The sequence below is a fragment of the Tamandua tetradactyla genome, chromosome 12 (genome assembly GCF_023851605.1).
Source record: "Tamandua tetradactyla isolate mTamTet1 chromosome 12, mTamTet1.pri, whole genome shotgun sequence".
NCBI lineage: Eukaryota > Metazoa > Chordata > Mammalia > Pilosa > Myrmecophagidae > Tamandua > Tamandua tetradactyla.
In genome coordinates this window covers 81676586-81694799 of record NC_135338.1, presented here as the reverse complement: position 1 = coordinate 81694799, position 18214 = coordinate 81676586, and the positions used below count along the sequence as shown (strand labels likewise).

The following is an 18214-nucleotide window of genomic DNA, read 5'->3' as shown; positions in this document are numbered from 1 at the left end:
TCCTTAAGTCAGATGATATGTACGAATGAGCTTGCAAAAGCATGGAGGTTAGCTTTTGCCACGTGCATCAGAGGCTGGGCCAGGCTGGCTGCATGGGCTATACTCATGGGGAACAGGACAGAGCCAAGGGGCACAGGGTTACAGCCTGAAGGGATGGAATAGAGAGCCGAGTTGCTCATAAGGATGCTATGGAAGGTCTTTTTGAAATTTTTTTACTTTACTTAATTAGATTCTTTAATTAAAGAATAATGTTTGATCAGTGAAATAAGTCAAATAAGATAGGGGTGTATAAAGAAAAAGTTGATGATCCACCCCCTCTTACCTCATAGCAAGGAAATCAGTGCCAACCCTTTGGAGTGAATCCTTCCATTTCATTCCTGATTTCTTAGTGCTTATACGTATATAATATAAATACTTATATCTTCTGCTCTCCTCCCCTCCCTCTCTTCCTTTCTCTTTCCCTTCCTTCCTTCCAGCCAAAATGGTATCACACTATTCATATTGATCTGTAACTTGATTTTTTTTGTAAGCTGTATGCTGTGTTTCATTATTTTTCCATATGAGTATCCCTTTGTTGCAGCACCATTTGTTGAATTTTTGTTTGTTTCTTTTTTGTTCATATGTTTTTTGGGCAGTGCATGGACCGGGAATCAAACCCAGGTCTCCTGCCTGGCGGGCAAGAATTCTACCACTGAACTACCCTTGCAACCCCTATAACTTGATTTTATAACCTGAAACTATTATCAAGGACATCATTAAGTAGACACATCTAGGCTGATAGATAGATTTAATTACTTCACTGATTCATTCAATGGATCAGTTATTTGATCATTTCTCTTTTTGTTCATGCTTGAGTTTTTTTTTTCTTTGCTTTTGTTTTTATTTATGCCCATACAAATGGTGTTCCGGTAAGCAGCCTTGAAGTTCTCTTAACCAGCCTCTGTCTAATCAACTGGTCAGATTAACCATAGTTCTCCATCTGGTTTGTAACGTGTGCTGCCCGATGCCTGCAGCACAATTCCCCACTAGCAGCCATTCCAGTCACCCTGCCCTGTTTCTGCTTCCAGCAGGTAAGTTGGAAGCTTTCCAGGGGTCAGTGGTATCTGTTCCCAAACCCGTTTATGTCAGTGGTATTTGGACTGTAATTACATATCCCAGTACTATATAAACCAACGAAATATGAGAACAAATGGTAACTGTTTCTATTACAACACACCTGAATGCTTTGGAAAGACTCAATGGAAGCGGGTCACTAAAAAATTGTGCTGTCAATTTAGGTGGTGTTGAGACAACTATAAGGGATTGAGATGAAAACTGAAAATATCCTGAAAAAATGTTGAGGGGGCGTCTCTGTACATACTACTTCTCAGTGCCTTTAAGTTCTAGCTCCTCTCAGAAAGAGGAGGTTACATAATGGCTTATGGATGTCATTTACTCGAGGAAGATCACATGCCACACAACTAACCCTCAGCCAAGGTCTTAGCCTGGCATGGAAAGATCAGTCAGTGTATGGATATGCTTTTTCTTCTTTTTCTTAGGATGGGGGTGGTAACAGCTTTGTTGAGATGTAATTCGCATACTGTACAATCCACCCATGTGAAGTGTACATCTCCATGGTTTTTAGCTTCCCAGGATTTCACAGTTATCACCACAATCAATTTTAGAACATTTTCATCCCCCAGAAAAGAAGCCACACATCCCTTAGCCACCCCCCCACCCCCCCATTTCCTCTCCAACTCCCAGCCCTGGACAACTGCTCTGTCTCTCTCACCTATTCTGGGCATTTCATTTAAATGGAATCATACTACCTGTGACCTCTTGTGAATGGCTTCTTTCACTTAGTATAATGCTTTCAAGGTGTAGCATGTTTCAGTGCTTCCTTTTTATTGTCAAATAATATTCCATTGTGCTGACATACTACATTTTATCCATTCATCAGTTGATAAGACATATGGGTCATTTCCACTTTTTCACTATAATGATTAACGCTGCTATGAATGCTCATTTCCAAGTGTTTGTGTAGATGTGCGGTTTCATTTCTCTTCAGTATATATCTAGGAGTAGAATCGTTGGGTCATATGGTAACTCCGGATTTTGAGGAACCACCAAATGTTTCCCAGAGAGGCTGCATCATTTTATATTCCCAACCGCAAGTTTTCAACATCCTTGCCAATGCTCATTATTCATTTTTTTTAAATTGTATCTATCCTAGTGAGTGTGAAGTGGTATCTCATTGTGGTTCTGCTTTACATTTCCCTGCTGGTTAATGATATCGAGCCCTTTTCAAGATTAATAACCAATTGTATATCTTCTTTGGAGAAATGCTTATCCATATGCTATACCCATTTTTTTTTAGATTGGATTATTTGTCTTTTTGTTTTTGAGTCATAAGCTCTTTACATAGTCTAGATACAAGTCCTTTATCAGATATCTGATTTGCAAAACTTTTCTCCCATCCTGTGGGTTTTCTTTTTACTTTCATCATGGTGTTCTTTGACTCATAAACCTTTTAACTTAGATGAAGTCCAACTTATTTTTTTTCTTTGTTTGTTTGTACCATACATATATAATAAACCATTATTTAATCCAAGGTCATGAAGATTTACTACCATGTTTTTTTTTCTAAGAGTTTTATAGTTTTAGCTCTTATGTTTAAGTCGTTGGGCCATTTTGAGTTAATTTTTATATATGGTGTGAGATAGGGGTCCAACTTTATTCTATTTCATAAGGATATGTAGTTGTCCCAGCACCATTTGTTGAGAAAAAATATTCTTTCCCCATTGAATTGTCTTGACACCACTGGTGAAGATCACTTGACCATGGATGCATATGTTTATTTCTGAACTTTCAGTTCTTTCCATTGATATATATGTCTATCTTTATGATATTATCATACAGTCTTGATTAATGTAGGTTTTGGAAACTTTTGAAAACAGGAAATGTGAGTTCTCCAATTTTATCCTTTTCAAGTTTGTTTTGGCTATTCTGTGTCCTTTGAATTTCTATGTGAATTTTAGGATTATCTTGCCAGTTTCTGAGAAAAGGCTGCTTAGATTTTCTTATAGGTTGCATTGAATCTGTAGATCACTTTGGAGCGTATTGCCATCTTAATAAATATCAAGTCTTTTAACCCATGAACATGGGCTATCTTTGCATTTCTTTAGGTTTTTTTTAATTTCTTTCAGCAATGTTTTCAGCATACAAGTTTTGCGCTTCTTTTGTTAATTTTATTCCTAAGTATTTTATTCTTTTTAAATACTATTGCAAATAGAATTGTTTTCTTATTTTCATTTTCAGTCTGTTCATTATAGTGTATAGAAATGCAAATTATTTTTGTTTATTGGTCTTGTATCCTGAAATTTTGCAAAACTCATTTACTAACTCTACTAGTTGTGTGTGTGTGTATTTGTGTGTTCCTTAGGGTTTTCTATATGCAAGATAATGTCATCTGCAAATAGAAATAGGTTTCCTTTTTCTCTTTCAATCTGGAAGCATTTTATTTCATTTTCCTGCCTAATTGCACTGGCCAGAGCCTCCAGCACCATGTTGTGTAGACATGATGAAAATAGATATCTTGTCATGTTTCTGATTTTAGAAGGAAAGCCTTCAGTCTTTCACAAGTAAATATGACATAAGCAGTGGGTTTTCATGGATGCTCTTAATCAGGTTGAGGAAGTTCCCTTCTATTCCTAATTTTTTTAATGCTTTTACCATGAAAGTCTGTTGGACACTGTAAAATGCTTTATCTACACCTAATGAGATGATCATGTGGGTTTTGTTTTCTATTCCGTTGCTGTAATGAAGGATATTAATTTATTTTCTGATAGTAAGCCAACCTTGCATCGTGAGATAAATTTCACTTGGTCATGGTGTATAATCCTTCTCATGTGTTGCTGTATTTTGATATCAGAGTAAAACTGGCCTCACAGAATGAGTTGGGAAGTTGTCCCTCCTTTCTATTCTTTGAAATAATTTTTGAAGAATTGGTATTAATTCTTCTTTAAGTTTTGGGTAGAATTCACCAGTGCAGTTATCTATACGGGGGTTTTTCTTTGTAGGTAGTTTTATTATTATTATTACTAATTCAATCTATTTGCTTGTGATAAGTCTTTCACATTTTTCATTATTTCTACAGTTTGCCTTGGTAATTTGTGTCTTTCTAGAAATTTGTCCATGTGTAGATGTTTTAAGTTAAAATAGTAAATATATATATATCAAACAAAATGTTGCATATATATATATCATTTATGTTAATGTGTTTGTAATTTCCTGTTTTAAATAACTTTTTATTAGCCAATCAGCTACTGGTTCCAGAACAGAAGGCTTCTATTGTATATCTTTAAGTACTAATGTTTTATTCTTTCATAAACATGATTTCTTTCTTGCTAGTCCTTCCTTTGGAGCAATTTCACTTCCTTCTTCCTTTTTCCACACCATGGCCAACTTCTGGTCTTCCATGGGGTAGTCTAAAAATATCATCCCACCCTCCTAGGGTCTTTCCTTTGGTATGCCTTTTCTATTTCAACAATGCTTAATACTTAAATCACAGCATCCCATCCCATTACATTGCCCCTTTAAATTTATCTTTATATACGATCCACTGCTCACTACTATCTCTGTGTTCTTTTTATTTCCCTATTTTGGCATCTTTGATTGAATTTCCATTTGTTGGAGTCAAATGTGAACTTTTTGTTGTATAGACCCTTCATTCTGATGTTAATTTTTATCTGAGACCTCCAAGGTGAGAAATTCTAATTGACAATGAGAGCATTATTGGAATGGAAGGGCACATTTAAAAAAAATTAATTTTATTTAAAACTTTCCAAAATTTACGAACGCTCTATACCAACCAACCAGCAATTTCTCTGGAAGGATACTTTGTGCGCCAGTATGTACAAGCCTTCCTGCAACTGCCTTCCTGATAAGCTCACATCAATTTCTTTTCTCAAAAAGTGAAGTGAGCTCCTGAAGAATCATGTCAAAGGAAAGGTTACTCCTCATGCATGGTCCAGGCCCCTGCCCTTCCAGAGCGCATCAATGAGCTGACACTACGTAGGGGTGATGGAGTGAAGGAGTGAAAGCCAGTCTGTTGGCCGAGCTGTGGTCCCTGCCCCAGAACTCTAGCCTCCATAGAAAGAGGCACAGCATTCCAATCTGGGAAGCCCTGTACTTCCATGTGGGCACAGGCAGACAGACAGACTCCCTTCTCTGGCTTCCATTTCCCTAGCCCCTATCATTGCTCCTAAATGTTTGCATAGAATACCTCAGTCTTGATTTCTATGATGCTTTGTATATTAAGAATTTATTCAGTGAGATAAAATTCTAGCTATAACATATGCTTTTCAAGAGGGTCCCAATTCTATGTGATTAACTGATTTGGTCACTCATTCATTCACTCACTTAGTCCTTGCAGGCATTTAACAAGTTTTGCTATGTTAATGAGTTTACAGGAGTCAAAAATATCAAGAACAAGTCCTCCAAAGAGCTCAGCTTTCTTATTGTGGATCAGCATTTTGAGATAATCAGCAGTTGTTGAAACTAGTATAACTGAAATCATATATAGATGAGATACAAAGTGCTATGCCTGTTTCAAAATTCATAGAACTGGATTCTTCTAATATGTTTTAGAAGTAGTGGCAGAAAACAATCCGATTGTCAAATTCAGTTTATTGATAGGCTTTAGTGGAGAAAACTCTTTACCTCTGAAGGGTGTGTAATCTCATTTATTGTATTTTATTTTTAAGTGCAGTCTCATTTTTACATTTTTATGTTACAATATTTTCCTCCCCACTTACCTTATTGCCAGTCGCTTTCGCCTGAGAACCGTCACACGCCTCTCCATTAGGCACTTGCTCATTAACTTCATCTTTCATTATCACCATTTATTTTCTTATCTCTGGTTGCGTGCCTTATGACGTAGAACTCCTTTTGAAAGCACAGATAGGGTGCTGTGCCTTTCACAGATATGGTCACTGTGGGCTTGCCCATACAGTTTGCAGGCTGGTCAGGGTTATCGGACCTCCCCCTGCCTGCCCCCAGATCAGTCCAAGCTCACCAGTGTCAACGCTTCTCCACCCAGTGCCAGCCCAGTTTCCTACTGGGGTTGGCTCTTTTCGGACCCACAAGGAGACCCACCCCTTCTTTGAGGCCCGAGTTCAGTAGAGACATCTCTGGGAAGTAGGTACCACTTAACGACCAGACCAGCATCTGTGGGTGGGCGATGAATGTAAAAAGCTGGATAAAGTAAACAGTCATAAAAATACGTACATACCATAAACATCTTATTTTGACTTGAGAGATGCAAATGAGCATGTATTCACCAGTCTTTTGATAGGGGGCCACGACCTTCTCTTTGATTGAGGGTCTGTTTGATGAGTCGGGTTGTATTTCTTACATAAACTTCATGGAAATTACACCATCTATGATTTCCAGATTCAGTTCCTTTAAAGTGGAGTGTGACACGGGAAGCCATCCAAGTGCAGAACTCCGTAGATTTTTGTAATTCTTCTCGCCTCTCTTATAGCTGCCTTGATAGCAATTTCTTCTTCTTGCCCCTATTGAGTCTTTCCAAAGCATTCCATTTGGTTTCCATAGGAAGATAAGCTCTTTCAGTTTGTGCCTTCATATTTCATTTATGCAATCACAATAGTAATTAAAAACTGACATTAACCCATATGGGAACACACACCCATGCCTCCATGGGTGGGCAGGGAACTCACCTGGGGGTGGCAGCAGCCAGTGGCAAGGCCAGAGAGCAGGAGGGGCTATGGGCATGACACCAAAGTTTGAATTGTACTGGAGAGGACCAGCTCAAAACTTCTACCGTGTTAATAATCCTCCTTCCTGTGAAGTTTAGGTAGAGGTAGAGAAATCTGGCTTTCCCCTGGGTTTTTTAAGTCTTTATAGAAACTCACAGGTGTGTGTAAAGGGGCAGGAATGCTTGGAGAAGGGCTTCTGCTCCCTGGTGGACCAGGAAAGGGAAGCTTTGGGGCAGGTGTGTGTGTGTGAATCAAGGATAGCAGGCCACTGCTGGGCCCTGGGGAAGAGGATGGTCAGGACTCAAAGATGTTCCTGGAAATTCCAGCTTGTCTGATTCCCGGCCATTCTCACTTCCCATCCCAGCTACGGAGGTTGCCGAGTCCCCCTCCCCAAGCCCCGCCCCATCAACCATCTCAGCCCCTGGTCTGTGGATCCCTACCGTCCAGTCCTGCTCTCTACCCCCTTTCCTCCCTTCCCGCAGTAATAGAACGCGGAGGCGTGGGGTAGAGAAGTTCAGATTTATGACATGGGCCTTCATTTAAATCATACAACACTCTGGCATCTGAATCTGTGACTGAAAAGGGATGTTTCAGGCCCAAGTGGGGACGAGGAAGAGGGGACTGAGACTCAGAGGGGTCAATAACATGTTCCCAGTCATATGCGTCCCTCAGTGGGCAGGCAGGTGCTTGATACCAGGTCCTTTGTCTGCCCTTGGGAAGCTGCCCCAGGCCAGGCAGCCCCTAACAACCCCTCTACTACCCCCTGCTCCTAGATGCACTCTTGAAGGGCAGCACACACGCATGAGTTGGAATCTCCTGCTCTCCAGAGCAGACATGAGAGAAGGGGGTTTTCTAGAGCAGGGTCTAATGCACACTCTCCTAGTTTGTGGTTGGCGAGACGCAGGCACTAGTGGGGATATCAGTTGTGTGGCTGCCAGCATTGTCCCTTCTCCAGGCACAGATGGGCCTTGGCCTCCAGGGTCCTGGGTCAGCACATGGATCCAACAAGGGACCCGAGCCCCTTCAGAAAGAAGGAACAGGCCAGAGCCCATTCTCTACCCACAACATCCAGATGTGGAGTTTCACTTTACACCTGGCAGTAAATGTGTCCACAAGAGGCTGTGTGGCATAGCCGAGGTGGGGAAAAGGGTATGCACTGACAGGGGTCTTTCCAGAGTCAGGGGCATTATGGGTGGGTGAGCAGAAGGTGAGAAGCCTGGAAGAGCGAACAAAATGTGCTTGTTATTTGGGCTTGTGATGGAGGATGGTTTGTAGAGAACAGGAAGGAGTTTCATAGCCCTGGTTGCTTAGTGGGCAGGGAAGCTAGAAACTAGATGGGATTCAGTAAGCAGGGGCCTGGGATATCAAGGTGTAAAGAATCCTCCAAGGGAGAGACCTCATCAGACTGGTTTAAACTAACTCTACTTGCAAAAAGGAGAGTGATGTCAAGCGGATGATCAAAGCCAAGAGACATATTAGATACTCATGCAAAGGGGAGATGAAAGGGCTGAACAGAGGCGCTACCACAAGGCAGGGTCCTTTCACCCCTTCAGCTAATGTTTACTGAGCACCTGCTGTGCCCCAGGCCCCAGACTGGGCACCCCGATGCGCCCTGGATGGCAAGTGCCCAGTCAGCTAAAGGAATCACCCTTGGGATTTCAACACCTTAGGGGAGTTGGTTGCCTTGTGTGGAAGGCTGAAGGAGAAAAAAGGGAGTGCTGAGGGCACCTGGAGATTCAGGACTTCAGGAAGCAGCTTCCACCCTCTAATGTTAGGAGAACAAAGAAGAGAAGGAGTGAGGATGGAGCAGGCAAACAGGAGCTCCCTTTCCCCCACCTCCCGCCTCCCAGTCTCCCTCCAACGCCCCCCACCCCCACCTACCCACACACATTGGCAGAACCTAGCAGGAAACCAACAAGCAAGGGACTCTGGGAAATGTGGTTTGCAGACATCCAGCCCCAGCCTCACACAGCAGAGTACAGAAATGGTGACCTTGGGCTGAGAGAGGCAGACCATGACCTTGTGAAACAATGATGATAGGGGAAGCAAGGGGTGATGTTGAGCCTGATTTGCAGGCTTCTCTCTGGGGAGGCTCAGGAATCAAGCCAAGCCTGAGATTCTTCCAAGAAGGTGGCCACACACTATTGGGAGGGCAGTTCTGGAGCTTAGGGCAGGTGTTGAGCCTACTGTTCAACCTTTAAAAAGCCTCTGGTGTATGACAGTGTCTACTCATTTAAACCTGCTAATGGGATCCCCTGGAGCTCTTAGACTCTCATAGAAATGCCTGCTTATTCCTAGGGGAGTTGTATCTTCAGTGGGAAAGTGGTTTTGACTTTTGCATTTCATTCATTCTGCTGTGAGCACGTTGCTGATTTTCCTAATTTCTGATAGAAACTACAGCATTTCCCTCTGAGACCTCAAGGCCATTCATTGTAATCCTAGCTGCTAGCTTTGTGCAGCAAGCATCGAGGCTGACAGCTTTCCAGAGGTAGAAGGCACACGTCAGACCTGCTCATAGCCATCGATTTGCTTCGATTTCAGACAATTAAGCAAACAAAGCCGCAGGCAGTGAACGTGCTCTGTGTGTTAAAATGACCAAGGCCACGCAGGAGCGCCTTCTAAATGGAGACTAATCTGACTGTTACATGTTTAGACATGAGCCTGTTCTTTCTGCATCAGGCCAGAGTGCTCTAATTTTGCATCGCTTGACTTTATTTAGAATCCCAGCCTCACCTGCGCTAGTGCAAATGCGTTCCACTGCCCCAGTCTCTGTCTCAACTCCAGGCTGCCCTACCCCGTGCTGTTTCAGAGCAGCACCGGCCACCCAGCCTTAAGAGCACTGCAGCCTAGCTCCAGCACCCTCATTGGCTCCCTAGTATCTTCAGTTTAAGAACTGTCATCTAGAGCCTGATCTATTTGCTTTTCATAAACACAGACTCACCTCTTCTTCAGCCTGGAGTGCCTTCCCGCAAGCCTGCCTGCTGAAATCTCTCCAGTCTTTCTATGCTTGTTTGAATGTCTTCTTCTTCATTATGATTCACGGAGTCCAACATTCATCTCATTAAAGTGATTTTATCTCAGTTTGCTCAAGCAGCATAGCAGCTTTTTAGGCCCCACAGACTGTTCTGGAGTTCATGGAGGATTCGCTTACCCCTGAGAGCAGTATTTTTTAAAGAGTGAAAATGCCCTGAAAGTGCAAAATATTTATAGATATTAGGTGTCCCTAATTAAATATGCAAGAAATGTTGAGTTAATAAGTTAAACAAAATTAAACAGACTTTTCAATACAGGCCGTCTCAGAACCTTTAATAGACTAATACACATTGCAGTATTCCAGGAAAGGAGTATGATATGTGGCATTTCCCAAATTTATTTTAGCTATAGGAAATTTTTTTTTTTTTTTTTTGCAGCGAGGAGGGAGTTGCCCCATGTCAGTCTGGAATTTTCCCGTGAACACCCTTTGGGAGGTGCTGTCTCAAGCCCTGGAGGTTAGCTAGCCTTCTGACCACAGTCTTATGAGTAGTGTACTCAGAACCACGCTCAGCAGTATGTGTTAGTTTCCTGACTGCTATGACAAGCACCACACATTGGGGTGGCTGGAAAAATAAAACAGGAGTTTATTGGTTTATGGCTTTAAGGCAAGGAGATACTGGCAAGTCTTGCTTTCCCCCAAAGTCTGTAGTTTGTGGTGCTGGCTCCCAGCAGTCCTTGAGGTTCCTTGGCTTATATCTCTGCCTCCCATCACATGGCGATGTCCTCTCCTTTTTAGCTGCTGTGACTCATGGGTTGTCTTTATAAATCCTTCTCTAATTCAGATTAAGGCCAGCCCTGATTCACTTGGCCTCACCTCATGTCAAAATAACATCTTCAGAAGGTCCTATTTATAACTAGGAATGCAGACTAAGGTTGAGAACATGTTTTGCTGAGGCACATCACTCAAACTACCACTTGACAAGAAGAGAATTGCAAACTTTCCAGACTGTGCTTTGCCTTGGAACACAGGTATTCCGTGGGAAGGTGTGGGAAACCGAGAGTGAGGAGGCTTCTGCGGGGAGGCGTGCCTCGTGGCACCATCTTCCAAAGGGCATGTCTAACTCTCTTGACTTGACAGCTCAAACTGTATACATTCAAATACCGATAACTGAAGTGTATGTACAATCTGCTTAATGGGACACAAGCCACACAAGATGCCCCCAAATAACCCCGGTTCATTCTGTCTTTCAGTTCCTTCCCCAGAGGTCGCATTCCACCATCGCCGGCTGCCTCACCCCGCACGGCACCATTCTCCACCAGACCTTGGACTTTGACGAGTTTATCCCACCCATCCCACCCCCGCCGTACTACCCCCCAGAGTACACCTGCACGCCCACGGCCGAGGCGCAAAGGTGTGTCTTTCCTTGTATGCCTCAGCAATTAATGCTGAAGCCACGCGGCAGCTTTGGCGGGTGGGAAGTCAAAATGGCCATGTTGCTTCTCAGCAGAGAAGTCGAAACAGAGAAGCCCAGAAACACAAAAGCAGGCTTGAGTAGGGCTCAGGGAACCAGAGGCAAAGGGGGCATTTCTGTTGGCATTTTTGTAACGTAGTAAAAAGGAAACCCTCACCAGACGAGAGTCGCTCTATTATGTTCTAATTGAACACAAAACTGCTATCGAATTATAGCCATTAATCTAGCATGTAAAATTTAATTAAAGATTTAATCGGCCGTGTGATTATTTTAATTTCAATGGACAGGGCCATAGGGTTTATTGACAGTGTTGCTGTCTGCCCGGGGAGGGGTGAGAGTAGGAACAAACAAAAGCTAAAAGCACCTAGTGAATGAGGCTTTTGCTGCACAAACATGACAAGTGTTCCTGGGAAACCTCTGCTGAGCTGCATCCTGGTTGCTCGGGAGGAGATGCCGGTGGCCCAGGCGCGGCCGCTGGAGAGAATGACTGTGGCATGCTCGTGCCGTTGCAGGGGCCTCCACCTGGATTTCGCTCCCTCTCCGTTCAGCACTTTGTACGATGTCGCCATCAACAGTCCCGGCCTGCTCTACCCTGCCGAGCTCCCTCCGCCGTACGAGGCCGTAGTGGGCCAGACTCCTGCCAGTCAGGTGAGGTCCAGCCCCCCGACCAGACCGGTACCCTGGGACCTGTCCCCTGAGAAGCCGCAGCACCAGTGTCTTCACTGGGGGCGTATGTAATGCCGCGACCGCCTTGAACTGAGGCTCCCATGAGCCAGGCGCTGCACATTTGCATCGCTTTAAGCCCTTCCGCAATCCAATGGGATGCTAGTTGAGGCTGGAGGCTCAAGAGGACAGCACCTGCCCTGGATGCTGCACTGGGCAGGGGTGCCCAGGCCGGTGGGACCGTGACGTTTGTGCTTTTCCCCCAGGCTGCCTCACTGAGCTGCTGTGACCGGGCAGGGCAGGGCAGGTGTGCTGGACTCAGTCCTGGTGGATGTGCCTGGCTCCCTGGACTTTCCAAATCAGCACCCTGGGGACCTGTGGCCTAACTCCGCTACATGCCACAGGAGGGAACTTCTCAGCCTCATCTGCTGAGAAGGAAAAAAAGCAGTTCCTGGCCCACCAGGGAAGTACGTTGGAAGTACCAGTGTCAGGTGCCTGCTCCGAGTTTTCATGCCCTCACAATGCCTGGTACCTATAGGTACTTGGTGTGTGTCCTGGAGCCTCAGTTTCTCCATCTGTAAAATGGGATCATAATAGCACCATAATATCACTCTCAGATGAAATGGGAGAATATGTGCAGTGTCCCCAGCCCAGGCTCTGACATATAGTAAGTGCTGAATCCAGTAAAGGCAGTGGCTTTTGTTGGAGTTACTGTCAGCACTGTCATCATCACTGAATATCAGATGACTAACTGGGGGTGGGCTGCAGCCAGTTCAGAGCCGTAATCACCAAGCCTGGGAGAGTAGAGGGCACCACGACAGGAGCATCCAAAAGGACTGCTTTAGCCCTGCACTATCGACAAACCCCCTTTGGTCTTCATAGCAACCCTGGGGGCTGTCCTGACAGACCACCCACCCGATGTGCAGAAAGACCCTTGTCTGAGTCATTCTGCCAGTCAGTGGTGTGGAGGGGCTCAGGCCAGTCCAGCTCCCCTTCTCCCTGCTGAGCCCCTTAAAACCTGTACCAGTGCAAGTGCAGGCTCACCCCTGCTCAGACCTCCGATGGCACACCTGTGCCTTTTCACCGCCCCTTTTAAAACCTGGGGACCCACTTGGTATGTAGCCCAGGGGCAGGAGTGGCCCTTTCCTAGCCACTGCCTTAGGAAATGCAAATTGTGCAGAACCAGCCCTGGGCAGGTCATAGTATCACAGCATCCACAGAGCTATTGCTTCTACACTGGCCCGCTCTCCAGGCTGGGAGGTCATGGGACAGATACTCAAATACTGCAAGAAAAGACTAGGCACGGCTACTTCTGGAAGCTTCTATGACATATTCAGATGTAATTATTGGGCTCTTAGCACATATGGGGGAAATATTTGCAATAGGAATTCCTGTTTGGGGGTGCCTAGTGGCTTGAGAGCATTGCTTGTGGGAGGGATTGCTCAGCACCTGTTCAGCCCTGGGGGCCCCACTCTCCAGCCACTGGGTTCCCATGAGTGCATGGCCTGTCCTGTCCTGTCCCAGCTGCTTTCCTCTGCAGGGGGCTATGGCAGGACTGCCTTCATCTTCAGGGCTGCCTTCTCGGTTGAATATCCTGGGCAGGCTTGTTAAACAGTGCACACAGCCAATGACTCATCCCTTTCCTGTCCCTGATAGAAACAGATGTGTGAGCACTACCTGCAGGGGAAGGAATTTTGTAGGAAACAGGACAAAGTGTGACTGTGAAATCTCATTTCCCAAGTCAGAATTATTGACATCCTCTTGAATATTTTTAAAACCTACCCTCACCAGGAAATTCTGCTTTCCTGAAGGAGTTTCTTTTCTGCATTAGTGGCCCAGGTCTAAGTGTTTGGGATAAAAACAATTCAAGTTAATAGGGTGAATGAATGAATGAAAAACCATTTGCTGTGATAACAGGCTTTGCAGTGCTCTGGGCAGGGACTGATTCTGTACTTGGCGAATCCCTGAAACATCTGTGAGCTGAGCCTCTGGTCTGGGTGGGCATGGTCTGGGTGGGCATGGTCTGTCAAGTTGTGGTGGGGGGGGGAAGGGTTGGTGCGGGTGCTTCTGGGAGAGGGAACAGCCTGTGCAAAGGATCGGAGCATGGGAGGGAATGGCATAGCTGGCAGCTCAGGGTGAGCCTGCCGTGAGCATGGGGTCCGCTTCAGGGCCTCCCCAACCAGCTGGGAAGTCTGGTCCTTGTCCGGGCACCATAGGGGACCCGCCTGGGGAGTCAGGCAGGGTCTGATGTGATTTGCTCTGTCTTCAGTGCCACCATCTGATCGAATGAAGGAGTAGAGACAGGCAGAGGGCGAGGGCCTGAGCCAGGACAGCACTGGGAAGGGAGAGTGTAGGCAGCTGACTGGGGAAACCAAGGGTGACAGGTCCAGTCGCCCACCCACCCCACAGATGTTTGCCGCATTCCTATTGTCTACCAGGCTGGACCTGGGTGCTGGGAACCCAGAGATGGGAAAAGCCAGCTTGGTGAGCACCTTTCATGCAGGTCCACCAGCAAACAGCATTGCAAGTGTCACTTGGGTGAGCTGTTGGCTCCTTTGAGCCCTGGAGCCCCAGTGGACTCGACAGGTGACAGTGGAGCGGTGGCTGCTGGAAGCTAAAGAGAAGAGGTGGGGGAGAGCACTGCAGGTCAAGGGCCAGCGCGTGCTAAGGACACGCAGGCAGGGTCCAAACCTGGTGCCTGCAGGGACTGAGGGGCACCAGGGCAGGGAGCACATGGGACACAGCAGAGCTCCAGGAACCATGGCACCAGAGCATACATGCATGCTGGAGTGAAATGAAGTGGCAGTGGAGGCCATCTGTCAGGGGTAGCTTCCTGGATTCAGAGGAGTCCCTGGGCTATCGGCTGGGTATGTTCAGGACCTTGGAGAGAGGTCATGGTTAGACCGAGTTGGTGTTGGAGCCTGGGAAGCCAGGGAGGGGGTGAAGATGCCAGAGGAGAGGGAATATGTCCAGGATGGGCCTAGGGATTGAGGAAGGTGGCACTGGGGGTGTGAGGAAGGGGTGCCTGTGACAGGCTGCAGGGAAGGCTGACCTAGGCGGGCCCCCTGGGCAGCCTGGATTCATGGGGAGAAGCCCAGAGGCTGTGAAGGACTGACCCCCCACCCCACCCACTCCACCCACTGGGGGCAGCTGGCAGCCGTGGGCCATGCAACAGAAGCCAGATTGCATCTGGACGGGGTTGGGAAGTGAGGGTGGACAGATTGGGGAACAGACCAGGGTAGTTTTAGACTTGAATGTGCTTCCGAATCCCCTGGAGGCTGGTCAAATTATACACTGCTGCCCCCCACCCTCCACCCCAGAGTTTCTGAGTCAGGTTTTGGAGCAAGGAGCACTAAGAATTTGCTAATGTCTTCACAGTTGCTACTGCTCCAGGACTCCCTTGAGGTCCACTGGAGTAGACCACTCCTCCAAGACGTCAGGCAAAGAGGAGGAGATAGAGAGGGATGCATAGAGAGGGAAATGGGTATGGGGCCACGAGGATGTCACAGAGTGGATGAGGAAAGGCCTCTGAAGATGGGGGTGCTGGCCCAGGAGTGGGGGCACTGGTGGAGGGCAGGAGGAGCAGATCCTTAGCCCCAACCAGACCCCTGCTCCTGTAGCCTGTGGCCCGCTATGTACAAGGACCCTGCCTGCTGGGAAGTGGCTTCTGGATTTGAGTGCAGCATTCAATGCACTGTACCACATTCAGACCCTAGGAAGATATTTAGTGTTTCATCATTTTACTCTTATTTTTCTGAAGAATAGAATATACTGGAAGATGGCAATACTGGTTTTAAGGGCAGTATGAATCCCTTCTCCAGAACTATTAGGAATTTTCAACCTTGGGATTTCTCCCCCATAATTGTGATGAGAAAAGCTTTTAGATCAAAGACTTGTCCCATGTTAGCATGTGTTTGCTCAGAAGCCTCCAGTTTTCCAGCACTGACGCAAACGTGTCTGCTGAAGAATGGCCTGCCACCCCCCAATCCACGTCTACACTGCCGCCCTCTGGGCCAGCCTGTCTTTGGGAGAGGGGTTGTGTACCTGGTGAGTGAGAGGCAGCCTGCGCTTAGCCAGAGCTGATTTTCTTCTACCCCAGAGGTCTAGGAACGCTTTTTAATTCTGCAGACACCTTGGAGAGCCTGGAAGTCAGTGAAATCCATGAGCCTGCAAAGAAGGAAGGCTGTGCCCGCCAGCTGCCTCCTCCCCCGGGCGGCCCACCCCACCTTTCCAGACAGTGAGAAGCTGCTGCACTTTCCCTCACGACCTCGTTTCCTTGAGTGAGGAGGAGGTTAATGACTTCCCCTTGTTAGGACAGATGGCATATAAATTACCTGTCAGCTCTTGTTTGGATAATGAGAGGCAGACAGACTGACAGACAAAGCCTGCATGGTACAAGGCTCATTACAGGGGCTAGAGATGGCCATTAAGCTAGAAGATATTTAATACTCTTGTGCTAGTTTGAAGCTGTTAGGCACTTCAGAAAAGGCCATGTTCTTTTAATCCATTCCTATAGGTGCAAACCTGTTGTGGATGGGACCTTTTTGTGAGTTTATTTCACTTGAGATGTGACCCATCCCATCCAAGGTGGGTCTTAATCCTTTTACTGGAATCCATTATGAGAGGATAAACGACACAGAAAAAACTCAGAGAGAAACATCCAGAGAAGTTTGGAGAGAGCTGAGAGAAAAAATCCCTGATGGGCCAGAGAGAGAATAGTCCCGGAGATGCTAAGAGAGGACACACAGAAGCTCAGAGGGGAAGCCACTGGAACCAGGAGCTGAAGGCAATGCAACCTGGGAGCAAAGGACCAGCAGATGCCGGCTATCTGACAGAGGAGCCCTGGATGCCAGCGGCCTTTCTTCAAAGAAAGTATCGTCCTATTGATGCCTTAATTTGGATATTCCACAGGTTTAGAAATGTAAATTTGTAAAGCTAAAAAATCCCCATTGTAAAAGCCAACCCATTTCTAGTATATTGCATTCCAGCATCTTTAGCAAACTGAAGCAACACTCCCGTATTGAGGGTGTTTGTTTTGAACTGTTCACCCATAGGGATTGGCCAGATGGAATGTTCCAGTCTGATTTAGTTTGAGACATTGTGTTCTCTTCCCCACAGTCTAAGATTCCTTTTTAGTAGGCTCTCAGGGAATATATTTTTTTCTACAGCAGGAAAGTGATTGAGAATTCACCAGTTTGATATTCCTGTTTGAATGATGAGCTCATGTACCAGAGACGATTTACGACTCTGCTCTACTCCATGGGTCATGAAAGAATGGAGTGGTCAGAATCCCTTTCCTCAGGAAACCAGCAGCTACCCCCAAACTGCTTCAGAGGAAGAACTAGATCTGGAAATTTAGGTAGGGTTGGGATGCTCAAACCAAAGAGAGGTTGCCCGAGGCCAAGGGCTTGCTGGGGCTTTAAGCACACAGAAAGGATTCACTAAAATCATTTGGGGTGCAGTCTCTGTGACCTCCGATGTCAAACCAAAGAGCCCTTTGGCATATGGGGTTGACACAATCGAACTGTGCTTGAGGAAATTTAATTTGATGACAACATGGTGGATGGAAGGAAACCTGGGGCTTGGAGAGGAGGCTGACCCCAGGTGGAGCTAGTTCCAAATTCTAAAGGGTAGTATTTATATTTTCAAACTAAATGATCTTTACATTTAAAAATTTGTAAGCGAAGTGTCTTCAGAGGTCACATCAAGGTAGCAGCCTAAAATCTTAATTCATGTTTTTCATCATGGCTAAGAACATCTCTTTACCAATCTTGTAGTACCAGGTTGGTTGTTTCCATGCAGAGCATCCGAGCCACAGAGCTGTCTAAAAGAAAGTTTTATGCAGGGATATGGACTTATTTGATGAAATGCCAATTGATTTTTTTCAATTGCCGGGACAGGTAAAAATAGTATATCCAAGAAAAAATACATGTGGGACTCCGAATTTCCCAGGTTCCATTATTCATGTAGCCTCTCTTTGGAACAGTTCTTTCACTGCCTGTTCTTCTGCCAGGAGCTGTGTTTTTGAGCATTTATCACTAAACTCAAATTGTAACTGAAATCCCATGCCACAAATATATTTCTTCTCCACCCTTCTCTACTGCCTGCATATTTTTAAAAAATATTTTATTAAGATATCTTCACACACATCCAAAATATACAATCAGTGGCGCACAGTATCATCGCATAGTTGTGTATCCATCACCACAATCATTTTTAGAACATTTGAATCACTCCAGAAAAAGAAATAAAAAGAAAAATCTCATACATCCCATACCCCTTATCCCTCCCTCTCATCGACCACTAGTACTTCAATTTACCCAATTTTTTACCCTTTCCCCCCATTAT

General features: G+C 45.7%; 1 protein-coding gene across 1 annotated transcript in view; it reads left to right on the top strand.

Annotated features, from left to right (window-relative positions):
- Window positions 1-18214, top strand: part of ENTREP2 (endosomal transmembrane epsin interactor 2) — a 512187-nt gene that overhangs the window by 479228 nt on the left and 14745 nt on the right. The window contains exons 6-7 of the mRNA XM_077122379.1: window positions 10983-11143; window positions 11716-11851. Of these exons, the coding sequence (XP_076978494.1) occupies window positions 10983-11143; window positions 11716-11851 (297 nt within the window). The remainder of the gene's footprint in view (window positions 1-10982; window positions 11144-11715; window positions 11852-18214) is intronic.